Source organism: Gorilla gorilla, chromosome 5 (genome assembly GCF_029281585.2).
Source record: "Gorilla gorilla gorilla isolate KB3781 chromosome 5, NHGRI_mGorGor1-v2.1_pri, whole genome shotgun sequence".
NCBI classification, from domain to species: domain Eukaryota; kingdom Metazoa; phylum Chordata; class Mammalia; order Primates; family Hominidae; genus Gorilla; species Gorilla gorilla.
In genome coordinates, this window is record NC_073229.2 from 56,580,624 (window position 1) to 56,604,788 (window position 24,165).

A 24,165-nucleotide genomic window follows, 5' to 3' on the forward strand; every position below is an offset into this window, starting at 1 on the left:
GAAAAGAACAAACTGAATGAATGATGGAGCAAGGTCAGAAGAGTCGGTGGGTGTGGAGAGGATCACAGAATATCCTTGGATAGAAGGAGGGACAGCATGTCTCCTAGGACTAAAAAATGATGAGAATGCATTCAGATACAGATTAGACGGTCAAGAGAGGAACACATAACACATGGGGGCAAAACATGGGGAATATGGGACTTCCCAAGGCTTTTCTGGAGAGAAGTTTGCATGGACAGACTTGGGATCCTCTGCAGTTGTGTTCTTGAAGGCCCAAAATGGCTGCTCCTATTTACATTTTTTTTTTGAGACAGGGTCTTGCTCTGTTGCCCAGGCTGGAATGCAGTGAGCATGGCTCACTGCTGCCTCCTGGGCTCAAGCAATCCTCTTGCCTCAACCTCCTGAGTAGGTGGGACCACAGGCACGCACCACCATGCCTGGCAAAATTCTAAAAAATTTATTGTAGAGATGGGGTCTCGCCATGTTGCCCAGGCTGGTCTCAAATTCCTGGGCTCAAGCAATCCTCCATCCTCAGCCTCCAAAAGGGTTAGGATTACAGGTATGAGCCACTGCACCTGGCCCTGATTTACTTTTACCTTTTTTTTTAGAGATGAGGTCTTGTGCTGTCACCCAGGCTGGAGTGCAGTGGCGCGATCATGGCTCCTGCAGCCTTGAACTCCTGGGCATGAGCAATCCTCTTGCTTTAGCCTCCTGAGGAGCTGGGATTATAGGCACGAGACACTGCATCCAACTACTTTTCTTTGTCCTAAAATGAGTGTTTTTTGTAGGCATGTCAAAAGACTTATTGAACTTTATAAACTAGTTTTCTTTTCTGAATTTGACTAGTTCTCAACTTCTTCCTAAAGCATTTGCTAGTAGAAGAGTTTAGAAAGACAAAGTGCAGGCATTTTGAATCAGACAAAACTGATTTCAAATAGTTTTTCCAACTACTGTGTGACCTAGGAAAATTTCTTATTCTTTCTGAGCCTCAGTTTTCTCTGCTGTGAAATGGGGACCATAATATTACTCACCCCATTACTCATCCCAAGATCAGTGTTTAACTAAATGAGTTAATATGTGTAAAACTCTTAAATTGATGCCTGTTATACAACACCATGCTCAATTAAAAACTTTATCTAATTTAACTCTCCAAACCAATACTCTGGATTGTCTTCTTTTGAAACCACATCTCATTTTCAACTTCTGGCATCATCTTCTCTCCACCCCTTCAGCCTTCTTTCTTTTCACCTATGTGAATATCAAGGTAGATTTCTATGTGTGATTGAGTCAGGGATAGGTCAAAGATGGACTTTTTCATCTTTCTGCTGTTCTTTGGGCCTTAGCAGCTATGCTTTTAGCCATTGACAATTTTGAATCTGAAGCATTATGCCATTTTCAGCTATCTCTAGCTTTTTTTTTCAAGTGAAGTTAATTATAGTTTTATAAATTAAAGTCATAGGACTAATTTTCACAGTGTTACTTTTAAGTATCTGGAAAATAATAGTCATTTCTTTATTTAACAGACATACACAAAAGAATGGGCTGACATTCTAAACCACAAAAGTAAGCATGTGGAAGAAGCTGTCAGAGAACTTATATCAATATTTGAGCAGATTTATGAAGTGAAATACACTGGGAAAGCAGCAAAACAGTCAGGTAACTTTTCTCGTTACTATGTTTGAATTACAAGATCTACAGATTCGTTCTTATGTAAGCACCTTCTGCTTAGCAGGTACTGAATTCCAGACCCTCCCTTCCCCAGAAGCAAAGAAGGTGTTCAGCATAAATCACATTGTTTGTACCAACAGTTTAAGCCCAGAGAGTTCTTTTTGTTAGTTCCGGAATGGTGGGAACCCCTCTCAAATCCAAGTTCCCAACCCCGGTCCAGTGTTGCAAGTTGGCCTTCCTATGGATAGCAGTCTCAGGCCTGCTATACTAACTCTATTTTTTTTTTTTTTCTGGTGCAGCATTCTTATCAAGTCACTTTGACTATTTGATTTATTTTACTTTTTTTTTTTTGAGAAAAATAAACCAGGAAAAGGTAAATTCTATAATTTTCTTGAATCTGGAAAACTTAATCTGGGTGAAACCATGTTTTAAGACTTTTTTTTTTTCTTTTCCTAGATCCTTCTCTGTGTAGAGTAAGCTATGAATTCCTACTTACAACTATCTTTGGGGTTTGGGTACAGATAAATGGTACCCAGTTGAAGAGTGCACTCTCAAGGAAGAAAACATGATACGGAAGCATGTATTCTCCACCATCCATTCCCCCTCCCATGATTAAAGGATGCCCTAAAAGGCTCCTAACTTTTGATTCTGCCCACACCCTCATAACCTTCATTCAGTTTGCTTGACTGGGACTAAGAGAAACTTCCTTACTTCATCACATCTGTTCAGGCAAATTTGTATGACAAGGTGCCTGCATTATTTAAAGTGGATGAAATAATTTTTACCTTATTGAATTTCCTGTTATCTCAATAGGTTCTAATAGTTTCAGTTTTATTAATAAGCCCGAGAGAGAAGCTGTTGAATTTGAATCCCCTTTATCAGGGGCAGGGAATTTTAAGAAAAGATTCCCTAGTAGGGAAGTGTTTTGCTTCCTAGATTATGGTTTAAGAACACGGGACTTTTAGCTTTGCTCAGATTATTGTCCTGTCCTAGATATAACAAATCTTTGGATAAATTGGAAAAGAAAGACATATTTCATTTTAAAGTTTTGTTTTCAGGCTCTAAATAAGAACTGATTAGGTAAAACTTTGTAGTTGGAGGTTTTACTTGTTAGTATTGTAAGGGGATGTGCCTTTCAGTCACGATCCCTGTTTGCTACACACCTGCTCTTCTCCCCAGCTGCTGCTCAGGGAAGTAGTGTGAGGCTGGTTTCGAGCAAGGCTAGCCATTGACTGCACCAGGAGTAGGTCACTGACACAGAGTGTGCCACCCAGACTCTCGAAGGAGACCTGAGAGATGGCGCTGCCTTACAGGGATGAAGTTAATTAGCTAATTACCAACGTATTTGAAGTAGGGAATCTGTGGGAAGCTGGCTTTTTGGAGTGAGAGAACATTCCAGTCAAGCAGAGATCCCATGAAAGTGACATAGCAAGGAGAGAGAGAAAGAGAGAGAGAGAGAAAGAGAAAACTGTGCCTGGAACAGTGGTTCTTAACGGGACTGGAAGGGATTTTGCCCCCAAGGGAATATTTGGCAAGGTCTGGAGACATTTCAGTTGTCACACAGTGTGTGTGTGTGTTGGGGGCGGGGCGGGGGAGGGGGTGGGTGTTGCTACTGGCTTCTGGTGGATAAGGGCCAGGGATGCTGTTAAACATCCTACAGGACAGCCCCCAGCAACAAAGAATTGACCCACCCAAGATGTCAGTAGTGCTGAGGATGAGAAAGCCTCAGCCTAGAATGAGTATGCACATCACATCTTTCCTCTTAGAGTTTTTCCACTTAGTTTAATTAGTTTCATCACAAGCGTCAAAAACACAAAAATATCATTTCAGTCAAGTTGGAAAACTCAAAAGATAAACAGATAATTTAGAAAGATAATAGGTAAAACTCTCTTAAAACTTTTCTGAATTCTAGATTGTATATTTACAGAGTGTATCTCTTAGTAGAATGACAATTCTATTGAGGTGGATAATTTAAATTGAATTCAAGGATGACTCCTAGAGGAACAAATGCGAAAAGCATTTTTCAAAAAACAGTTTTAAAAGTAAGAGCTTTTTAAAAAGGAGCTTCCTAAGAGGATTTGGCCATGTAGAATACAGACAATGCTAAAAAGTCAAATGTTATCTTTTTGTTTTGTCTTTTGTCTATAGAACAGCGGAAACACGTTGTTTTTGGAAGTGAAACAGAAGAGGGTGAAAACAATGACTATGAAGCTAATATTGTGAATGAGGTTGATATTAATGATAAAGAAGATGAATTTAAAAAGGTATTTATTGTGGAACAATTTCATGCAATTCACAGAATTATGGTTTATAGGATTATAGATAACCCCATATGGTGCTTCTTCCAGGCAGTTCTGCAACCAATCTATCTAATTTCTAACAAAATCCAGAAAGTATAATTTTCAATTTTATACTGTAGGATCAGGCAATCCTTTAAGTTTTCCCCAATATCACAGCTTTTGATGTGATTCTGTCAATTACAGTTTATGTAGTCACCTCTCCTCATTGTGATTGACCATGTTTTCTCATATAGTAAATGTGACGTCAGGGATTGGAGCAGCAATCGGTTTGACTCAGAATGGAGAACTTTGTTCTCAGTTGTTGTGTTTAATGGTTATCTGTATTGCAAGTCCAGATTGTGGTTCACTTGGGGCTCAGGGATCTGCATTTTAAACTAGCATTATGGATAACCACTCTGGACTCTCCCCCAGGAGAAGCCCTAGATAGGCAGATTTTCACATTGAGTTGAAATGTGTTGAGAATGAAGGTTCAGAAGGGGGCCTGGGGTTTCTTTTTCCTTCTTAGTCCTCACCCTTCTGGTCGTGCATGAACTCCGAATGTCACTGTCACATTTGCACTCATTCCTGCTTTCTCCTCCCCGGGTCAGTTTTCTTTTAATCCTGCATACCCACCTTCTTTTCATTCTTTTTCTATTTTACCCACTTTTACACAATCTGATACAGTTTGTGTAACAGCACACATTTATTCCACTTTCACCTTCTTGCTCAAGGATGATATTGCCAGATAATTGGGAAACACTTTTCTGCAGCATCTAGATTTCTGCAGAGTTTAGGCTTCTTCTCAGTACCATGCACCAGGTAGCTGTTAGCAACCAGCAGGTGTCAGCTGGAGCACTCCCCTCTCAGAAGTGCCTGTCTTCCAGTTGCATTACCTTTTGACACTGGCTGAAGTCCTCAGAGCGTGACTGAGTACCCTCAGAACCTCTCCAGTTGGGGGATCACTGGAGCTGCGCTAGTGGTCACCTCTTAAATAGCCTCTGCCTCGCAAATTCATCTCCCACATTGCTGCCAGAATGGTCAACATAAAAATCTGATTATGTTCAGGGGGGTGAGGCAGGAGAATGGCGTGAACCCGGGAGGCAGAGCTTGCAGTGAGCCGAGATCGCGCCACTGTACTCCAGCCTGGGCGACAGAGCAAGACTCTGTCTCAAAAAAAAAAATAATAATAATAATAAAAATCTGATTATGTCACCATCTCTGCTTTAGCTTGATAATTCACCAGCCCTGACTGTACCCCACTGCCACATGGAAAAGCTTGATATTCCTCTTTGTTCATGCCTTATTACTCTCTCTTCTGCCTCACCAACCCAGTCTCAGAGGGGCCGGGTTCTAGAGCAGTGAGGAACAGTATGGCCAGAGCCTTGCCCCGATGTGTGACTCATTGTGTAAGCAAGACATGGGCCCACATCTCTGCCTACCAGGCTCAAAACCTGTCCTGTGCTCTGATCAATAAACTTGGCTACTTCTCCCAAGGGAAGGTAGGGTGTGGAGAGAGGGTCAAACCACGGTCCCAGAGGGTGGAATTTTCATCTCATATATTTGAGTATTGCACATTTTAAAATACATTTATCCACCAAGCTGAGCTTCTTGAGGATGGAGACTAGTTATCTTCTTGTGCCCATGCCGTTAATCATTGAGAAATGTACCACATTTAAAGTGCTTCAATTTTGTTAGATGAAAATTGAGTATTGAGCAAGCCAGAATTACTCTGAACATACTGTTTGTGAATTTTGGTTTTTGAATAAGTCCCTCTGGTTTGCTAGGGTGTTTATGCAAACACATTTTTCATGTGTTCTTATTTGTCTAAAAAAACAGACAAGTAATTTAGGACTGAATTTATTTCTACAATATCATTGAAATTTACAGTTTATTATTTGTTACCTTTCACATGCCACATCTAATATTGTATCACTGTTTTGGGGATGCTCGAGTTTTTTTGGAGGAGAGATACCAAATTTAATCTGATTTCTTATTACAGGAGTGTAAAGAGGTCTTTGCTTTTTTCTCTCATCAATTGCTAGACAGTCTTCAAAAAGCTACACGGTTATCTCTGGACACAATGAAAAGAAGAATATTTGTTGCAAGGCAAGTTGAAAATATTTTAATTATGTCTGGTAATCATACTTATAATGTGAATAACACCTCTTATAAATTTATTAATTAAAAAAACTATAAAATTTAAAATATAGCATTTATTAAAAGACTGTATGAAAGTATTTGTGTAATACTGCAAGAACTGTAGTTAAATGAACACCCATATTCCCAAAACCCTGCCTGAGATAAAAAAGGCTATCAGTCCCCTCATGGGTCCTCTCCCTTCTCACCCAAAAGTAACCACTATCCTGAACTTGGTGTTTATCATTGTCTTGGTTTTCTTCGCAGTTTACTATGTTTTTGTATCCCCAATCCATGTATCATTTAATTTTGCCTGTATTTGAACTGCACTTGGTATAATGTTTTTGAGATTCATCCATGGGGTATAGTTTTTTACACTTCTGTGTAGTTGGAGTATACATAGTCTGTTTATCTGTTCTACTGGTGATGGTGATTTGGGTTGCTTCAGTTTTTGCTATCATGAATAAAGCCTCTGTGAACATCTTGTACCTGTCTCTTGTTGCACCTGCTAAGAGTGGGTTTGGTGGGTCCTAAGGTATGTGCATGCCTCTTTTTACCAGGCAGCACGTAGTGAGAGTACCCATGGCCCCTCATCCCTGCAGACAGTATTATTCAGTTAAAAAATTCTTGCCAACATACAGGGTGTGAAATGGCATCTCATCAGGATTTTAGTTTGCATTTTCCTGGTTACTGATGAGATTAAATATACTTTCTTGTGTTTATGGGCCATTTGTTGTTTCTCTTCCTTAAAAGTTGTGTTCCTAGTTCAACCACTGTGGAAGTCAATGTGGCGATTCCTCAAGGATCTAGAACCAGAAATACTATTTGACCGAGCAATCCCATTACTGGGTATATACCCAAATAATTATAAATCATTCTCCAATAAAGACATATGCACACGTATGTTTACTGTGGCAATGTTCACAATAGCAAAGGCTTAGAAGCAACCCAAATGCCATCAATGATAGACTGGATAAAGAAAATGTGGCCCATATACACCATGGAATACTATGCAGCCATAAAGAAGGATGAGTTCATGTCCTTTGCAGGGACATGGATGAAGCTGGAAACCATCATTCTCAGCAAACTAACACAAGAGCAGAAAACCAAACACCGCATGTTCTCACTCATAAGTAGGAGTTAAACAATGAGAACACATGGACACAGGGAGGAAACATCACACACCAGGGCCTGTCAGGGGGTGTGGGGATAGGGGAGGGATAGCATTAGAAGAAATACCTAATGTAGATGATGGGTTGATGGTTGCAGCAAACCACCATAGCATGTGTATACCTATGTAACAAACCTGCATGTTCTGCACATGTACCCCAGAACTTAAAGTATGATTAAAAAAAAAAAAGAAAAAATTGTGTTCCTTTTTGGCCTGTTTTTCTATCGAATTGGATTAATTCATAAGTATTCTTAGTATATTACATTATTGATGATAATATAACAAATGTCTTTTGTCAGTTTTGCCTTATCTTTTCATTTTCTTTATTAATTTTCATTTTCCATTGCCGAGTTTTAAAAATATTCAAATTTATCAATTTTAGTGATTTGTGATCTTTTTAAAGAAACCAACTCTTCCCTACTTCATAATGTCTTCCAAAACTTTTGTAGTTTTGACCTTTATATTTAGGGTTTTAATTTACATGGTATTGATTTTTATGCTTAGTGTGAGGTAGCAAATTAATATATTTTTTTCCATATGGTTAATTAGTTGACCAAGCAAAAGTTGTTGAAAAATCAACTTACTTGTGACGTCAGGTGGGGGAGTTATTTAAATTGCATTGTATCTATAGATCAATTTGGAGAGAATTAGCATCCTTACAAATATTGAGTCTTCTATTCAGAATTATGTATTACCTCTTCATTGATATGTCTTCTTTAATATCTCTCTGTGACGTTTTAGAAATCTCTGTGTAAAGGTCCTGCACATTTTTGTTAGATTTATTCCTTGGCTATTCATTGCCGATTTCTAATTTAATTGTACTGTTCAATTCTCCCAGTGTGATTGTGGATTTATTAAACTTTCCTTTTGTTTCGGTCAGTTCTTGTTTTATGTATTCTATGGCTGTGTTGTTAGGTGCATACAAGGTCATAGTAGTTAAACCTGCTTAAGAGCACTTTTCCTTTTATTTTTATTTGGCAAATCCCTTTATCTGTATTAATTCTGATTCCTCACAATTTAGTTTGTCATTACTTTACCAACTTTTTTTGTGTAATTGTTTCCATCTCTTTACTTAAGCCTTTCTCTGTACTTTTTAGTTTTACCTCTTAAAAACATTGTATACCTGATAATTTTCCTTCAATCTCATTATCTCTTAGTGAGTTTAATTTGTTTGCATTTATTGTGATTTTTGATATAGTTGCACTTAATTTATGACATTTTATTTTGTGTTTTCTTCTCAACATTCTTTTTCTTTGATTCATTTCATTATGACTTGTCTTTGCGGTGGATAATTTTCACCATTTATTCTCTTTTCTGTACTTCAGTTCTTTAAGTGATTACCCTTAACTTTAGAATGCACATATTTTGCTCCAACTAAAAGAAGTACTGGCCAGGCACAGTGGCTCACCTCTGTAATCCCAGCACCATGGGAGGCCGAGGCAGGTGAATCACTTGAGGTCAGGAGTTTGAGACCAGCGTGACCAACATGGTGAAACTCCGTCTCTACTAAAAATACAAAAAGTAGGCAGGTGTGGTGGTGCACGCCTGTAGTCCCAGCTGCTAGGGAGGCTGTGGCAGGAGAATCGCTTGAACCTGGGAGGTGGAAGTTGCAGTGAGTCAAGACTGTGCCATTGCATTCCAGCCTGGGCAACAGAGTGAGACTCCATCTCAAAAAAAAAAAAAAAAAAAAGCACTGTCCTTAGTTTTGCAGTTTTCTAGTCTTATTTCTGACTACAAGGGCCTTGGCAGGCTTTACTCACTGAACTGTACATATTTTATTGCTGTTTGATGTTTTAGTTTTACTTTTGTGTAAACACTCAAAAATAATATATTAAAATAATTTATTTACTGGCATAATTTATTAAAATCTCCAGGTTCTCATGTACTTTTTTTGTATCCCATTGGTTCTTTAGTGAGGATCTGTGAGAAGTAGACTCTTTTATCCTTTTTTGTAAGTCTGAAAATGTTTTGCCCTCATACTTTCATAACATTTTGGCTGGATATAAAATTTTTCTTTGTCTTTTAGCACTTGGAAAGTATTTCTTCATTTTTTTCTGAGTTTTGTTGCTGCTGATGAGAAGTCTGCAAGAGTCTAACTGAATATTCTCTTTTAATCCTTAATGTTTCTGCAGTTTTCTTACCCCGTGTGGATTTGTCTTTATTTAATCCTGCTTTGTTCTCAGAGTGCACTTTCTATTTGAGGGTTTATAGCTTTCCTTAATGCTAGAAAAAACCTCAGCAATTTTCCCTTTAGTTATTGCTTCTAGGATATTCTTTCATCGTCTTCTTCTGGAACTCCTATTAATTGAATGTTGAGTAGAATGACCACATAACTTATTGTTCCAACTATAGAACTTTTGTGAGTGAAGGAGCACTGTCCAGATGAGGTGCCAGGACACAGTGAATCTGGAACTGTCCTGGGCACACTGGACATGTGGTCATTTCATATGTTGGGGCTTCTCATTCTCTTCTCGTTGTCTCCTAATAACTCTGTCATCTATGTTATCTTTTTACCTTTCTGAACTACATTATGGGCAGTATCTCTGTATCTCTTCTAAAGATTTTATCATCTGTGGCATCTTAAATATTTCAAGAAAAAATACTTTTTCCTTATCCTCCAGATATGGTATTATTTCTGCCTTTTTAGTTTAGCAAATTTTTTATTTTTTTGGAAGAGTCTTCATATATCACTGAACATTTTCCCTTACTTTAGAGCTTGTTATCTGGACATTAATTTTTATCTAGAGTGAGTTTCCGTTTCGTTTTTGGATTTCGTTAGCTCTCTTTCTTACCCTTAGACATATTCACGCATACTTGGGTTTTAATGTGCAGGCTCTCTTTGAGCGAGAGCTTTGTTTTTGTGTTTCTTTTTCCTTCTCTCTCTCCCTATCTATGAGTTTCACTTTTGCCTCTAAATGACACTTGGAACCCTGAGTACAGAACCAGGTCTTATTTCTTCACAGTTACTGGCCCCTGGAGAGATACTGGGGGTATGGCAGGTTTGGCTAGGGAGCACACGGGTAGCCTAACTTAGTTACTTATCAGGGAATTTGTGGATGTGCTTCTTTTGCCCCAGGTCTGCATCTCCTGGAAAAGCCGTAGCTGCAGGAAGTAAGTTGACGCATCTTGTCTTGCAGCATCATCTGCAAGACAGGTGGGAGAGCATCATCTTAGTTTTTGGCCTTAAGTAGTGAGGCTGGCCGAGGCTCCATCCCTCATTGAGTCCTGTCCATCCTCTATATTCCACCAGAGCCAACCTCCCCACGGTCACTGCCTCTTTCCAGCCCGGAACCCTGGCTAGGCTGTCCTTGAGTTTCTCTCCATTTCTACTTCATGGAGATGCTTACCTTGTATTTGAGCATTCTCATGTCCTTTATCTCCCATCCATGATTGTGATGAGTTTGGCAAAAAGAAGCTTTTTTGAAGTATGAACTCACTATGCTACATTGATTTACAAGTTCTGCGGCAATTCAGCAATTTTTGAGGAGGCATACATGAGGATAGTACTAAAAAGCCTTACTTGTCTAAAATGTCTTTCTCTTATCCCCACACACGAACGCTAGCTTGGTCTTCTGGGATCAGAATCCCTTTCTCTCACACTCTACAGAGGCTGCTCCATTGGCTTCTTTGGTTTCAGTTTTTAGAGGAGAGTTCTGCTGCTAATCCGATTTTCCTTTCCAACTAACAACTTGTATTTGTTTTGATGCTGACAGGATTTCTCTTTTATTCTTGAAATTCACAAATTGTATGTTTATATGCAGGACTTTTTCCCCCATTAATCCTGTCAGGCACCTAGAGAATCTCTTGAAGATGAAAAAACAAGCCTATTCTTAAGGTTAAAGGAGTGCTTTGCTTTAATTTCCCATATCTACACAGTATTCACATGCCGTATCTAGGTAGTAAGCATCTCTGAGCGGAGTGACCCTCTGGAAATTACTTAACCTCTCCCTACCTTGGTTTCCTTATCTACAATATGGAAATAATAATCATAGGGTCTGCCTCACAGAATTAATGTGAACATAAACTGGTAATCTATGGAAAGTGGCTGGCATACATTAAACATTCAATAAATGTTATTAAGTATTTTCTCTCTCTGTATTTTGCACCTGAAATTTTGGAGAATACCTTCAGCTGATTCTCTAGTTTGCTATATAAGATACCAAATGATCTAGTGCACTGTTCACTGCCTTTATTATTCAATGGTTCCTTTATACTTTATGAAAACTCTTTCTTATTCTCAAATTACACACTTTGAATCAATGCCCACACTAATTTTATTGCAACATCTTGAATTTCACTGGGACACTATGAATTGAGGGGTTTTGTTTGCTTGCTTGCTTTTTGTTCAGTCCTTTCCAATAATATGTTTATCTGGGAACCATTGGCCCTGAGTGCTAAAAGTTGGGTCTTCACTTTTGAACTGTGGCCTCTATGTTTCTTGTGATCCCCTCCCACCCCCCATCTGCTTGTATTTAGAAATGGAGATGTAAGTTTTCAGTAATGACGGTATTTCTTGCACTCCCAGAGAAAAAGAGAATGGACAGTTTACATTTATTATAATTTTGCCTGGGATAGGGGTGGAGGTTAAGACAGAGGGAGCTATGCTAGCCAGACTAATTTGCAGCTCTGCATGTGTCCTTCATAACTGGACTCAGGCGTCTGTGCTGCTGTCTGTGCATGAGTGATATTGTTTAACAAAGCGGTTTTTGGAAAGCGTGGACCAGAAACTTCCTGTTTAATCTTGTAAAAATATAGATAAAGAAGCATATAAAAGTATATGCTGGTGATCTCATCCTGTATCTGTTGCAGGGCTGGGAACAAAGAATGCCTTTAGTAAACATTGTTAAAGGTTATTACTGAGAAAGAACAACATTAAAATAGTAGAAAATGTATATGAGATTACTATTTTACTTCTAAGACTATTGGGTCATTGTATTTTCTTAGTTCTCTGCAATTTAGGGTTCTGTTATAAGTAATATTCTCTTTGTGTAATTTGGCCTTTTAAAAATGATCTTTATTGTTCGGACTGAATTTTGTAGCATAATAAACTATTAATGAAATTTTAGGGTAAGGTTCATCAGCTAAATGTCCATCTCATTGCAGCCTTTATGGGCGAAAGCAGTCAGAAGATATTATTTCCTTTATAAAAAGTGAAGTACATCTTGCAATTCCTAATGTGGTAAGTATTATTAAATACACTGATATTTTGATAAGGTACTTAAGAAGTATAGTACTAGAAATGAGCTTTCATTTAGGGTAACATTTTGGTCCTATGTCTTTTTTCACTTTCCCTCACTATTTAACAAATCGGAAATGTCATTTATATCTGTTATGAAAAAGCTACTTCTGGGATGGGTGCAGTGGCTCACACCTGTAATCCCAACACTTTGGGAGGCCAAGGTGGGTGGAGCACCTGAGGTCAGGAGTTCGAGATCATCCTGGCCAACATGGTGAAACCCCGTCTCTACTAAAAATACAAAAATTAGCCAGGCGTGGTGGTAGGTGCCTGTAGTCCCAGCTACTTGGGAGGCTGAGGCAGGAGAATTGCTTGAACCTGGGAGGCGGAGGTTGCAGTGAGCTGAGATCATGCCACTGCACTCCAGCCTGGGCGACAGAGCAAGACTGTCAAAAAAAAAAAAAAAAAGTTACTTCTGTATTAGCTCATGGTGTATTGAAGGCCTCATGAAAGAATTGAGTTAGGCATCTGTTCTGCCAGCAGTTAGCAAGCACCCTACAAATTGCCTTGCTTTTTCTTACTTCAGACATTAAATTATCTAAATAAAATCATCACAGTTGTCCAGATCCCTACCTCAAACACATGACTGTGAGGCAACGCGCTAAGGTAAGGATGGCAGAAGAGAAAGGCAAAAAGAGCCTGTGCCCTGAGCATCTGAATCACCCGTGTCTTCCCATGGCACTTATCTCTACAACTACCCCAGCTGCTGATGGGCATCTGGAACTCCAAGCCACATGGGATGGCTGAGCTGCATTCTGCGATGGGTCAAAGGATAAGGCCAGGCAGAAACGGTCCGTGACTCACCTAAAACCACCTTTACATGGTCTGACCTCCTGAAGGATAGCTTCTTAGCTTATTTGGCACATTTCAAAGAACTGAGGTCAGAATCTTGGTGGTGTAGCTTCTTCAGGTACTTTGTTTCATAGATCTCTAACACAAAGTCTGTAATTTCCCACTGCATTCTGCCACCCTCATGGGGAAAAGGATGACAAGTGCTAGTTTGACCTTTTTAACAAAATCGAAATGTCATTTCTATCTGTTATTAAAAAGTTACGTCCGCGTTAGCTCGTGGTGTAATGAGGCTTGCAGGAATCGATAGCGGGAAAACTTCAGGATAGAGAAAATCTGCATCCTCCCCATCTTCCTCTATCATTCTCCCCCTCAAATCAGCCTTGCACTGGGCCAGCCGAGGCTTGCCCCACTCAGTGGGGAATGGAGGTGGTGAAAATTGAGGGATGGACTGTATGTGCCGGCAGTATAACACATTTGTTTCTTCTTTCCACAGGTGATGATTCCTAGTTTGGATGACATTCAACAAGCCATTAACCGTATGATCCAGTTAACCCTGGAGGTCAGCAGAGGAGTGGCTCACTGGGGGCAACAGCAAATCCGTCCCATCAAGTCTGTCATTCCCAGCCCCACCACTACTGACGTGACCCATCAAAACACAGGAAAACTGCTGAAGAAGGAAGAAAGTAAGAATGCAAAATTAGTCAATGATCTTACTGATCCTTTTTGGATTTGATAGCATATAGATTTTTAAATTATTTTATATGTTTGATACCTTTTGCATTTAAAAAATAGTAATGTTTCATCTTAAACATAACGTGCAGGCATTTTTTCCTGGCTTTGGGTGGTGGGTGGAAAGGATTTTTAAATCACTTTTCTACTATGATGATCTTAAGTTAAAAATTGAAATAAACCTTCGCGCTAATTTTACCTTCTGCATGATAGTAGGTTGGATAAACTTAAGGTAAACATAAATTCGTCACTTAAGTAATTATGAATATGATATGATAGTGACCCAAAATGTTATGAACTTTTTTTTGACACTTCCTGTATAGAAAGAAACTGGTTTCTTTTTTATTTTATTTTATTTTGTTTTATTTTATTTTATTTTATTTTATTTTAGTTCTAGGGTACATGTGCAGGATGTGTAGGTTTGTTACATAGGTAAACATGTGCCATGGTGGTTTGCTGCACCTATCAACCGATCACATAGGTGTTAAGCAAGCATGCATTAGCTATTTTTCCTGATGCTCTCCCTCCCGTCACCCCCCATCCCCCACCAACAGGCTCCAGTATGTGTTGTTCCCCTCCCTATGTCAATGTGTTCACATTGTTCAGCTCCCACTTTCAAGTGAGAACATGTAGTGTTTGGTTTTCTGTTCCTGCATTAGTTTGCCAAGGATAATGGCTTCCGGCTCCATCTATGTCCTTGCAAAGGACATGAACTCATTCTTTTTTTATGGCTGCATAATATTCCATGGTGTATATGTACCACATTTTCTTTATGCAGTTTACCATTGATGGGCATTTGGGTTGATTCCATGTCTGTTATTGTGAATAGTGCTGCAGTGAACATAGGCGTGCATGTATCCTTATAATAGAATGATTTATATTCCTTCGGGTATATACCCAGTAACGGAATTGCTGGGTCAAATGGTATTTCTGGTTCTAGGTCTTTGAGGAATTGCCACACTGTCTTCTACAATGGTCGAACTAATTTACATTCCCACCAACAGTGTAAAAGCATTCCTATTTCTCCACAGCCTTGCCAGCATCTTTTGTTTCTTGACTTTTTAATAATTGCCATTCTGTCTGGCATGAGATGGTATCTCACTGTGGTTTTGATTTGCAGTTCTGTAATGATCACTGATGTTGAGCTTTTTTTTATATATGTTTTTTGGCCACATGAGTGTCTTCTTTTGCAAAGTGTCTATTCATGTCCTTTGTCCATTTTCTGATGGGGTTGAGAAACTGGTCTCTTCAACTGGTCTCTTTAACTTTTTAATGGGGTTGAGAAACTGGTCTCAAAACTATGTCGCTTCCACTGTGATGCAGGGAAAGGCAAATTGAAAATAACAAGATACCAGGTAGGGTCCAGTGTGGTGGCTCACGTCTGTAATCCCAACATTTTGGGAGGCCGAGGCAGGTGGATCATCTGAGGTCAGGAGTTTGATATCATCCTGGCCAACATGGCAAAACACTGTCTCTACTAAAAATACAAGAATATTAGCCGGGCATGGTGGCGGGCACCTGTAATCCTAGCTACTGGGGAGGCTGAGGCAGGAGAATCACTTGAACCGGAAGCAGAGGTTGCAGTGAGCTGAGATTGCACCACTGCACTACAGCCAGAGCAACAGAGGGAGACTCTGTCTCCAAAAAACAAAAAACAAAAACACCCCCAAGATACCAGGTAAGCTACACAACCAGGTGGCTCAGACCCCTATGGCACCTTTCTATGTTGCACTAACATTGCTTTCTCAGCTTACATCTGTGGTCTCATGGGGTGTTCCCTACAACCAGCTAATAAAGGATGAAAAATCTCAGGACTGGTCTATCTGAATTGGCTTGATGTGTTGGTGTCAGCTGAAAATGGACTTCTGTTGCACTACAGCCCACTCAGGAGTGGCCCTAAAGGAGAGTGAAAAGGGGAATTCCCCCCAGTGGGCAGAGCTTCAAGCAGTATACCTTTTTTATAAGGAGAGTGGTCTGAAGCAAAGATATACATGGACTCTTGGGCAGTGACGAATGGCTGGACTGATCATTCAGGACCTAGAAAGAGCAACTTTGGAAAATCAGAGGCAAGAAGAGCTAGGGAAAAAGCATGTGGATGTATCTATGAATTTACATAAAATACCTGGGAAGATAAATATTAGTTCCTTCAAGGGCTGATCATAATCTTGAAAGACACAATCCAATGCCATAATCTCAAATGTTGAAATCCCAAAAGATCAAAATCCCAAAAATATAATTCTGGAAAAAATAATAATTATTTTAATAAACAGTTCTTTTAAATATATTTATTTACATTTTTAAAGGGGGATTTGATTTTCAGAATTTTAGACATGGATTTTATACTTTCGGGATTTAGATTTTAGGGATTTTGAGCTTTTGGGATTTCTGAGATTATGGTGTTTGGGATTGTGTTTTCTGAGATTATGAATCAAACCCAGTTCTTTCTTCAGAGAGGTTAAATAATTTTTCCAAAGTCACAAACCTAATAAGAGGGCTGGGAATTAATCCATATAAGAAGATCAGTATCTGATTTTTTTATGTTTAGTCCAATGTTTGCCATTATTCTTTATTCTCTCCCTAGTCCATTCTATATATTTTTCTATTATTGTAGCAGGCTAAACATAAAACTATAAATTGTTAGATGCAAAAATCTCCTTGGACTTATCAACAATCTTGCAAATAAGAATTCTATTATGTGCAAAATTATCAACCAAGTACGATGTAAATAGACATTTTCAGACATGCAATGTCTTTTAAAATGTACCATCAACACACGCTTTTCCACAAAGTTACTGAAGGTTGTAGTCTTCCAAAATAAGAAAGCAAAAGCAAAAGCAAAAAAAAAAAAAAGAAGATATGGGATATTGGAAACAGGAATAAAACACAGCAGACAGGTGAAGGGAATTTCAAGGTGAATGTTGAAGGGTGATTGTGCAGTGATAGTTATGTTCTAAGCATAGAGGGCAACCAGTGTGACTTAGGAAACAGGTGAGTTTTGACTGCTCTCACCAAATGCTGGATGCCGTTATATATACTGTCTTTTAACTTGAAGACAGAATGCCTGGGTAAACCTGGTCTGTATTCTTGTCTGGACTTTCTTGTTCTCACCATGTGCTGATGAAGTTGCTGCTCTACACTTATTGCTCTGGGTCAGCTGAGGAAACTTATCCATTCCTCAGAAGCGTTCTGCCTTGACCAACTACTGAGAACTGGAGGCAAGTAATTGTGATATCAGGAAATAGAGATTAGCTCACTGTCCTGGCCATTTTCTTGCTGGACATTTATTACTCGGCTCACAAACACAGTGCTGCCAGATGCCCTGATTGTCATGACACATATATTTTCTAGGACTTATTTATGATCCTGCCCCATAGCTTCCCCCACAAAGGGCTTTTGTAAACTTGTAGGAAAGATGAAGCCAGACCAGTCCCAGAGACTCTTTTCTTGTAGGAGCCTTCGTCTCACATGAACAATTGATGTTCTTTCCTTTATGGCTAGTTTTGTGCTTACTGCTCAGCTTTTAAAAGGTGTTGAGGGATAAACATGTTGGTTTATTGTAAAGTTTATCTTCAAAGAAAATTCAGGATAATGGTTGCCTCTGGGGGTAAGGGCAGGGAATGGGATTAGAGAGGTGCCTAGAGAGGACTAATCTATTGGTAACATTCTATTCTTAACTTGGTGGTGAGTACATTGGAATTCATTTTTTCTTCTTCTTTAATATACATTTTACCTATTTCTTGTGTTTTATATATGTTTCTGTAAGTATATTTCACTTACCCACACATAGACTTAAATACAGCCTCTTAGCAAACTAGGAATAAGACAGATTTTCCAATAGTGTCATCTGTAAAAATATTTAGAAGTATTCCATTATCAATAAAATGAAGAATAAAGAAGGAAGCCCACTATTATCATTTTTATTTGATAGTTTACTAGAGATCTTCATTATGAAATAAGACAAGAAAAAATGAGAAGAATTGGAGAGGAAGACTGAGATTGTCCTTATTTAAAGATTATATATAGAAGATCCAGGAAATCTAGAAATAATTGTTACAACCAATAAGTTCAGTAATGTTTATGTATAAAAGATCAACATACAAAACCCCCAGTATTTTTACATTTACCAGTAATACAGTTAATATATAATAGAAACACAGATTTTTTTTATTAGCCACAAACCATAAGTTATTTAACAAATAAATGTAAAAAAAATTTGCACAGCGTTTTTGGAGAAAGTATTACTGAATGAGATAATGGAAGACAAGAATAAGTCCACATCATGAAGAAGTCAATTCTTTGATTAATCTATAAATGTAATACAATTCCAAAGAAATCATAATAGATTTTTTTTCTGTTGTCAACTTGATTTATAAATTTGATTGTAAAATTATATGGAAGTGAAAAGAGTTAAAAATAGCTGAGAAAAATTGGTGATGAAGAAAAGCAAGGTAGGGGGTCCTGCCCTGCCAAATAGCAAGGAGTGTTACAAAGCCAGGCTAATGAGGACCGTCTTTTAGTGATCCAAAGATAGATAACATACAGCAGAACAGGACAGAGGGTGCAGAAATACTCATGTATATGAAAATATATGGTATAGGTGGATTTACAAATCAGTGGAGAAAGAATGTACTATTTAATAAATGTGGCTAAGGATTTGTTTCCATGTGGAAAAAACTTACAGTAGTATCTTGAATTAGATACACATCATACCCGCTATTCTATATCCTATAACACTATTCCATCTATTTTACAACACTTTTAGAATAAAACAGCACAATATGTTTAAACCACCAGGGTAGGGAAGGATTCTCAAGACATACAAAGCTCAAACCATAGAAGAAAAGATGTTTAAATTTGACTTCTTTATATCTAAAAACATCTTTAAAGGACCCTTAAATTTAAATGACCATGCTGAAGTCCATAATAAAATGTTAGCAAACCGAATCCAGCAGTGTATAAAAAGTGTTGTATAGTGTGACCAAATGAGGTTTATCCCATAAAAGCAAGGTTGGTTTAACATCCTAAAATACACCATATGAATAGAATAAAGGGAAAAAACTCATGATTATCTCAATAGACATAGAAAAAATATTTGACAAAATCCAATACCCTTTCATGATAAACATGCTCAGCAATCTGGGAATAGAATTGAACTTCTTCAACCTTATAAAAGGCATCATACTTAATGTTGAAAGCCTGAATTTTTTCCCCCTAAGATTAGGAAAAAGTCAAGAATACTAGCTCTTACCACATCTGCTCGACATTATAGTGGAAATTCTATCAAGTGGATTAAGATAAGTGAACTAAATTGAAGATACACAGATTGGAAGGGAAAAAGTTAAACCATCTTTATTAGCAGATGATATGATTTTGTATGTAAAAATAACCTAAGGAGTCAACCCTCACACACACAAAAAAACCCCATTAGAACTAATAAATGAATTCAGTAAGACTGCAGGATACAGGATTAATATACAGATATCAACTATATTTCTAAATATTAGCAATGAACCATCTGAAAATGAAATAAAACAATTTAATGCACAAAAGCAAGGAAGAATAAAATACATTTAACAGAAGTATAAGGTCTGTACACTGAAACTGTAAAACATTGCTGAAAGTTATACTATGAAGAGATACATCATGCTCATGGGTTGGAAGATCTAATATTATTAAACTGGCAGTTCTTCCCAAAATTGATCTATAGATTTTATACAATCTCTATCAAAATCCCAGAAGGCTTTTTCTGCTGAAGAAATTGATAAGTTGATCCTAAAATTTGAATAGAGAATAGGGGAATTCAAAGGACCTATAATGGCCAAAAAAATTTTGAAAAAGAACAAAACTGGAGAACTTACCACTACTTGGTTTTATTTATTTAGAAATGGGGTCCCACTCTGTTGCCCAGGCTGGAGTGAGGTGGTGCAGCCTCAGCTCACTGCAGCCTCTGCCTTCTTGGCTGAAGCAATCCTCCCCTTTCAGCCTCCGAGTAGATGGGACTACTGGCACATGCCACCATGCTCAGCTAATTTTTGTATTATTGTAGAGATAGGATTTTGCCATGTTGCCCAGGCTGGTCACAAACTCTTGGACTCAAACGGTCTCCCCGCCTGGGCTTCCCAAAGTGCTGGGATTCTAGGCATGAACCACTGTGCCCAGCCAGCTGGAGTCAAAATTTATCTTCAAAAGATGTGTTTTCAAGTTAGCCCTCATTATTAGAACTGTTGCTTAGTCCACATGTCTCCTATCAGCCTGGGCACAATTCTTGTATTTTGGATTCTTTTATCTGTATTTGAATATGCATATAGTGAATATTCATATAGTGATACACAGGCCGATTCCTCCACTGGCCGTCAAACAGCTAAAACTATAGGTGAAATTCTCTTTTAGGTTACTGTGAGGAGGAGCTTATCTCTATTTGAATATGCATATAGTGATTCTTCACCAAGAATCTTTGGGATCTAATTTCTTCAACCAGTTTATTTTAGGGTCATTTTTAGAGTAGGTGGATCTGCCTAGTTTTCAATTTGGCACCCTAGAAAAATAAAAGCATTGGTGACTATTGAAGACTGTATCAAACTGAACAGTCTAAGAAAACTACACAAATACTGTATCAGTAAAAATACCAGGTTTAACAAGCAGGAAGCCAAGATGCCAGATGCTGAATATCTATAGCGCTGACCTTTAAACACCCCAGCAGAGTTTGTCTCATTTAATTCTCACAAGTATATCCACGAAGACTAAATACTTGGCCCAAGGTCATTTGGGTAATAAATGTAATGTCTCTCCTTGAACCACTGTGCTATTCCTCAGGGTGGAAATTTCAAAGCTTTTAACCTTTTCTTAAAGGACTTTAACATTTTGGGGTGTTTTAATCAGTGTCTTTCAGTTATCTGCTCCGAATAACAGTTCTTCTAGATTAAAGAAATCTTGAGCTCAAAATCTGACACCATAGTTTAATGAGAATACATGAAGATAGCAAGAGAATAGCTCTTAATTACTCAAAATAGCTCTTAGTTTCTTGGAGGGAGAATCTTTAAGAAAATACAGTTTGAAAAAGAATCACAAATATTAAAACTGATAATATTTAAAGTTGAATATAGAAGTTATTTATAGTGTAAAAACATCTGTTTTCAGGATCTTTTGAAGAAGTTATTCCTGCGAGGAAGCTGAAGAATTTTTACCCGGGGGTAGCGGAGCACAAGGATATTTCTAAGTTGGTCCTGCTCCTTTCTTCCTCTGTAAATTCCCTAAGAAAGGCAGCTCATGAAGCCCTGCAGGACTTTCAGAAGTACAAGACTCTCTGGACAGAGGACCGCGATGTGAAAGTGAAGGTGTCTTTCTGCTACTTGTGATGTCGTTTGGGTTTTGTTTGTCTCTAATTCTTGAGGGTGGACCAGGAAAATATCAGGGATAATGACAGGAACCCATGAGCAGAGGCCAAGAATCTATAAATACCAAGCACCTGTCACCTTCTAGCTGGTGTAATTCTCACATGTACACACTGAGGCAATTGATATTACTGAGGCTCAGACAGATTTTGTTCAATTTCCTTAAACAATTGAGTACCAATTATGTGCCACCACGGACTAGAGGCTAGGTATTCAAGGGTGCGTCACACTTCTGTAGACCCAGCTGTATTTCGGTTAGAGACTCAAGGGAACTTTAGAACTCTGAATAACCATGCCCTGCAGACTGTGAAATTCCTCGCTTCCTGGTGGACACCCTATTTCTTACCCAGCCACTGGCCCCATTGCACACACAAGTGTAAATGTGTATGAGCAAATGCAATTTTCTAATGTAACTATGGTAAGATTTATACTGTTAAAAAATTAAAATATTGACTCTTTTCTTACCACAGGAATTTTTGGCTAACAACCCCTCTCTGACTGAAATCAGATCAGAAATTCTACACTATGCTACTTTTGAACAGGAGATTGATGAGTTGAAGCCTATTATTGTTGTAGGAGCACTTGAATTACATACAGGTATTTTAAAAATATTTATTATGTAAAGTATCTGTACTTTCACATGAAGTGTTACTTTATTTAGCAAGCAGTTATTAAGTTATCTTGGTACAATAGTATTATACCAAGATATAATAATAATAATATACCAAGGTTATAATAATAGTATTATACCAAGATATATTATAATATTATTATACCATTAAAAGTAATGGCAAAAACTGCAATTACTTTTGCACCAACCTAATATAAATGTTAAATGGTTCTGGGCCATTGATATTCTTTATACACACATCCGTAGACACACTACACAGGACGATTCCTCCACTGGCAGTCAAACAGCTAAAAGTATAGGTGAAATTCTCTTTTAGGTTACTGTAAGGAGGGTCTTGTATACATGAGATGGGAGTCAAACAGTTTGAAGTCTGCCAAGAAGTTGATCCATTTGGGATTAGAGTATCGAAGGATGATGAGACAATCATTAATGCTTGAAATAGAAAGATGACTTTATTGCTTGCTGTAGTGACAGAGAGCTGTACTGGTCAGGCACAGTGTACCTGGCAGGGCAGACTGCTGGTCTCATACAGGGTGTCTGGGCAGCATGGAGTTGAAGGACTGTGGACGTAGACAGGCTGACATCATCTGTAGAAGGATGCTTACTCAGGTGAGACTGTTGTAGGCTGGTTGGCACTCAGAGGCGGGTTTATTGGAGTAAGTCTTTCTTGACTAGTTGACATTCAGAAGAAAGGGCCTGGCACTGATAGGGTTGTACACATGTGAGAACTGATGTTGACTTGGTCTATGGTTTGGGTTTAAAGCTGGTTGTGGTGGCTCATTGTTACCATGGTTACATAACAATCAGTCTTATCCTAAGTTTGTGGAAAGATTTTATTCTCATACAATATTTAAATGAGGTATTTTACATCCATTATCTACCTTAAGTAGATTTTCAGGTCTGTTATCAAGAAGTTAATGTAACTGTGGCTCTTGAATTTGGCCACTTGGGTTACTTGACCTCTTTAATCTCCATTTCCTCTGCTGATGAAAATGACAGTATCCACCTCACGAAATGCTTTGTATGAGATGCTTAGCATAGTACCTGGTGTATGATTGATGTTGAATAAATATTAAATATTATTATTATATCTACCAAGGAAGTACTTGTGATTCTCTGAGGAAGAATCACAAGTACCAAAGAATTACAAGTGCTTAAGGGGGACTATTTACCTGGAAATCAGAAGCTATGCATCAGTGGCAATAATTACAAGAACTTCTGTAGCGTTTTGGAAACTGTACTCTATTATTTTTTAAAAGTTCACATTTGTCTCCTCATAATGGTTAGCACTATGATCCACAATACAAAAAGCAACTGTAGTATACTGATAGAGTGCGCTGAGGAGCTTGTTTTTGGAGAGTGGCATCTAAAAATGGAAGAGGTGATGGTAGTTATAAAGAAAGGGGAAGGTGGGCTGAATCCCTAAGGCCTGAGGGAAAAGGGTCCCCTAGGGGATCTCATGAGATATGATCTCACAGCCTCAATCACCAGACTGTCTGCATGGTTGTTCTTGGGCCACGCTTTCTCCTCAGCTCCACAGGCCTCTAAGTTTAATGGTTGGAAGGCAAGAGTGGCGCAGCCATGTTTCAAGCTTGGCAGAATTGGGGAGTGTAGGGGTACTGAGAGGTAAAAGGGGAAGGATTGATAAGGCAGAGTTGACTAGTTAGAGCTGTTTTGTTTTCAAGAAACAGAAACACATTTGAGCTATGTTAAGGGAGAAAAGGTTTATCCCAGAATCCAGGGTGAAACTGAGCCTTCAGAATAGAACAGAATCAGGGACAGTGTAGGAAGCTGAGGAAGTTCTTTCTCTCTGCCTCTCGTTTCTTCTTCCCGCCGTGCATGAGTTTTTCTGCTTCCTAGACTATGTGGCTCCTCCTCAAGCCTCATTTCAAACTCTCAAGAAAGGACTCTGATTGGTCCATAATATAGGTCATGTTGACCTGGTACAACTGGCTAGGTCCAGGGTCCAGGGTCAGGGTAGATGGATACTCTGACCATGTGGATGATGTGGGGAGTAGAAAAGCAAGAAACCTGTGAAGTCACGGCTTGACAGACAAAACAATAGATTTCACTCCACCTATAGGATCCCTCGAGAAAAATGCGGGAATGAATGAGGGCCGCTAATGGGATGG

The 24,165-nt window shown here is 38.5% G+C and overlaps 1 protein-coding gene and 1 non-coding gene across 3 annotated transcripts in view; one reads left to right on the forward strand and one right to left on the reverse strand.

Annotated features, from left to right (window-relative positions):
- The window catches only part of DNAH8 (dynein axonemal heavy chain 8), a 394,484-nt gene that overhangs the window by 167,393 nt on the left and 202,926 nt on the right, over positions 1-24,165 (forward strand). For both annotated transcript variants that reach the window (XM_063707575.1, XM_019030248.4), the window contains exons 22-28: positions 1,524-1,656; positions 3,817-3,932; positions 5,947-6,053; positions 12,358-12,433; positions 13,776-13,965; positions 21,149-21,345; positions 21,873-21,999. In XM_063707575.1, the coding sequence (XP_063563645.1) occupies positions 1,524-1,656; positions 3,817-3,932; positions 5,947-6,053; positions 12,358-12,433; positions 13,776-13,965; positions 21,149-21,345; positions 21,873-21,999 (946 nt within the window). The remainder of the gene's footprint in view (positions 1-1,523; positions 1,657-3,816; positions 3,933-5,946; positions 6,054-12,357; positions 12,434-13,775; positions 13,966-21,148; positions 21,346-21,872; positions 22,000-24,165) is intronic.
- LOC115935157 (small nucleolar RNA SNORA8) lies at positions 20,618-20,715 on the reverse strand. Its single transcript, XR_004070857.1, has one exon. It is a non-coding gene; the product is annotated as a small nucleolar RNA SNORA8 (small nucleolar RNA).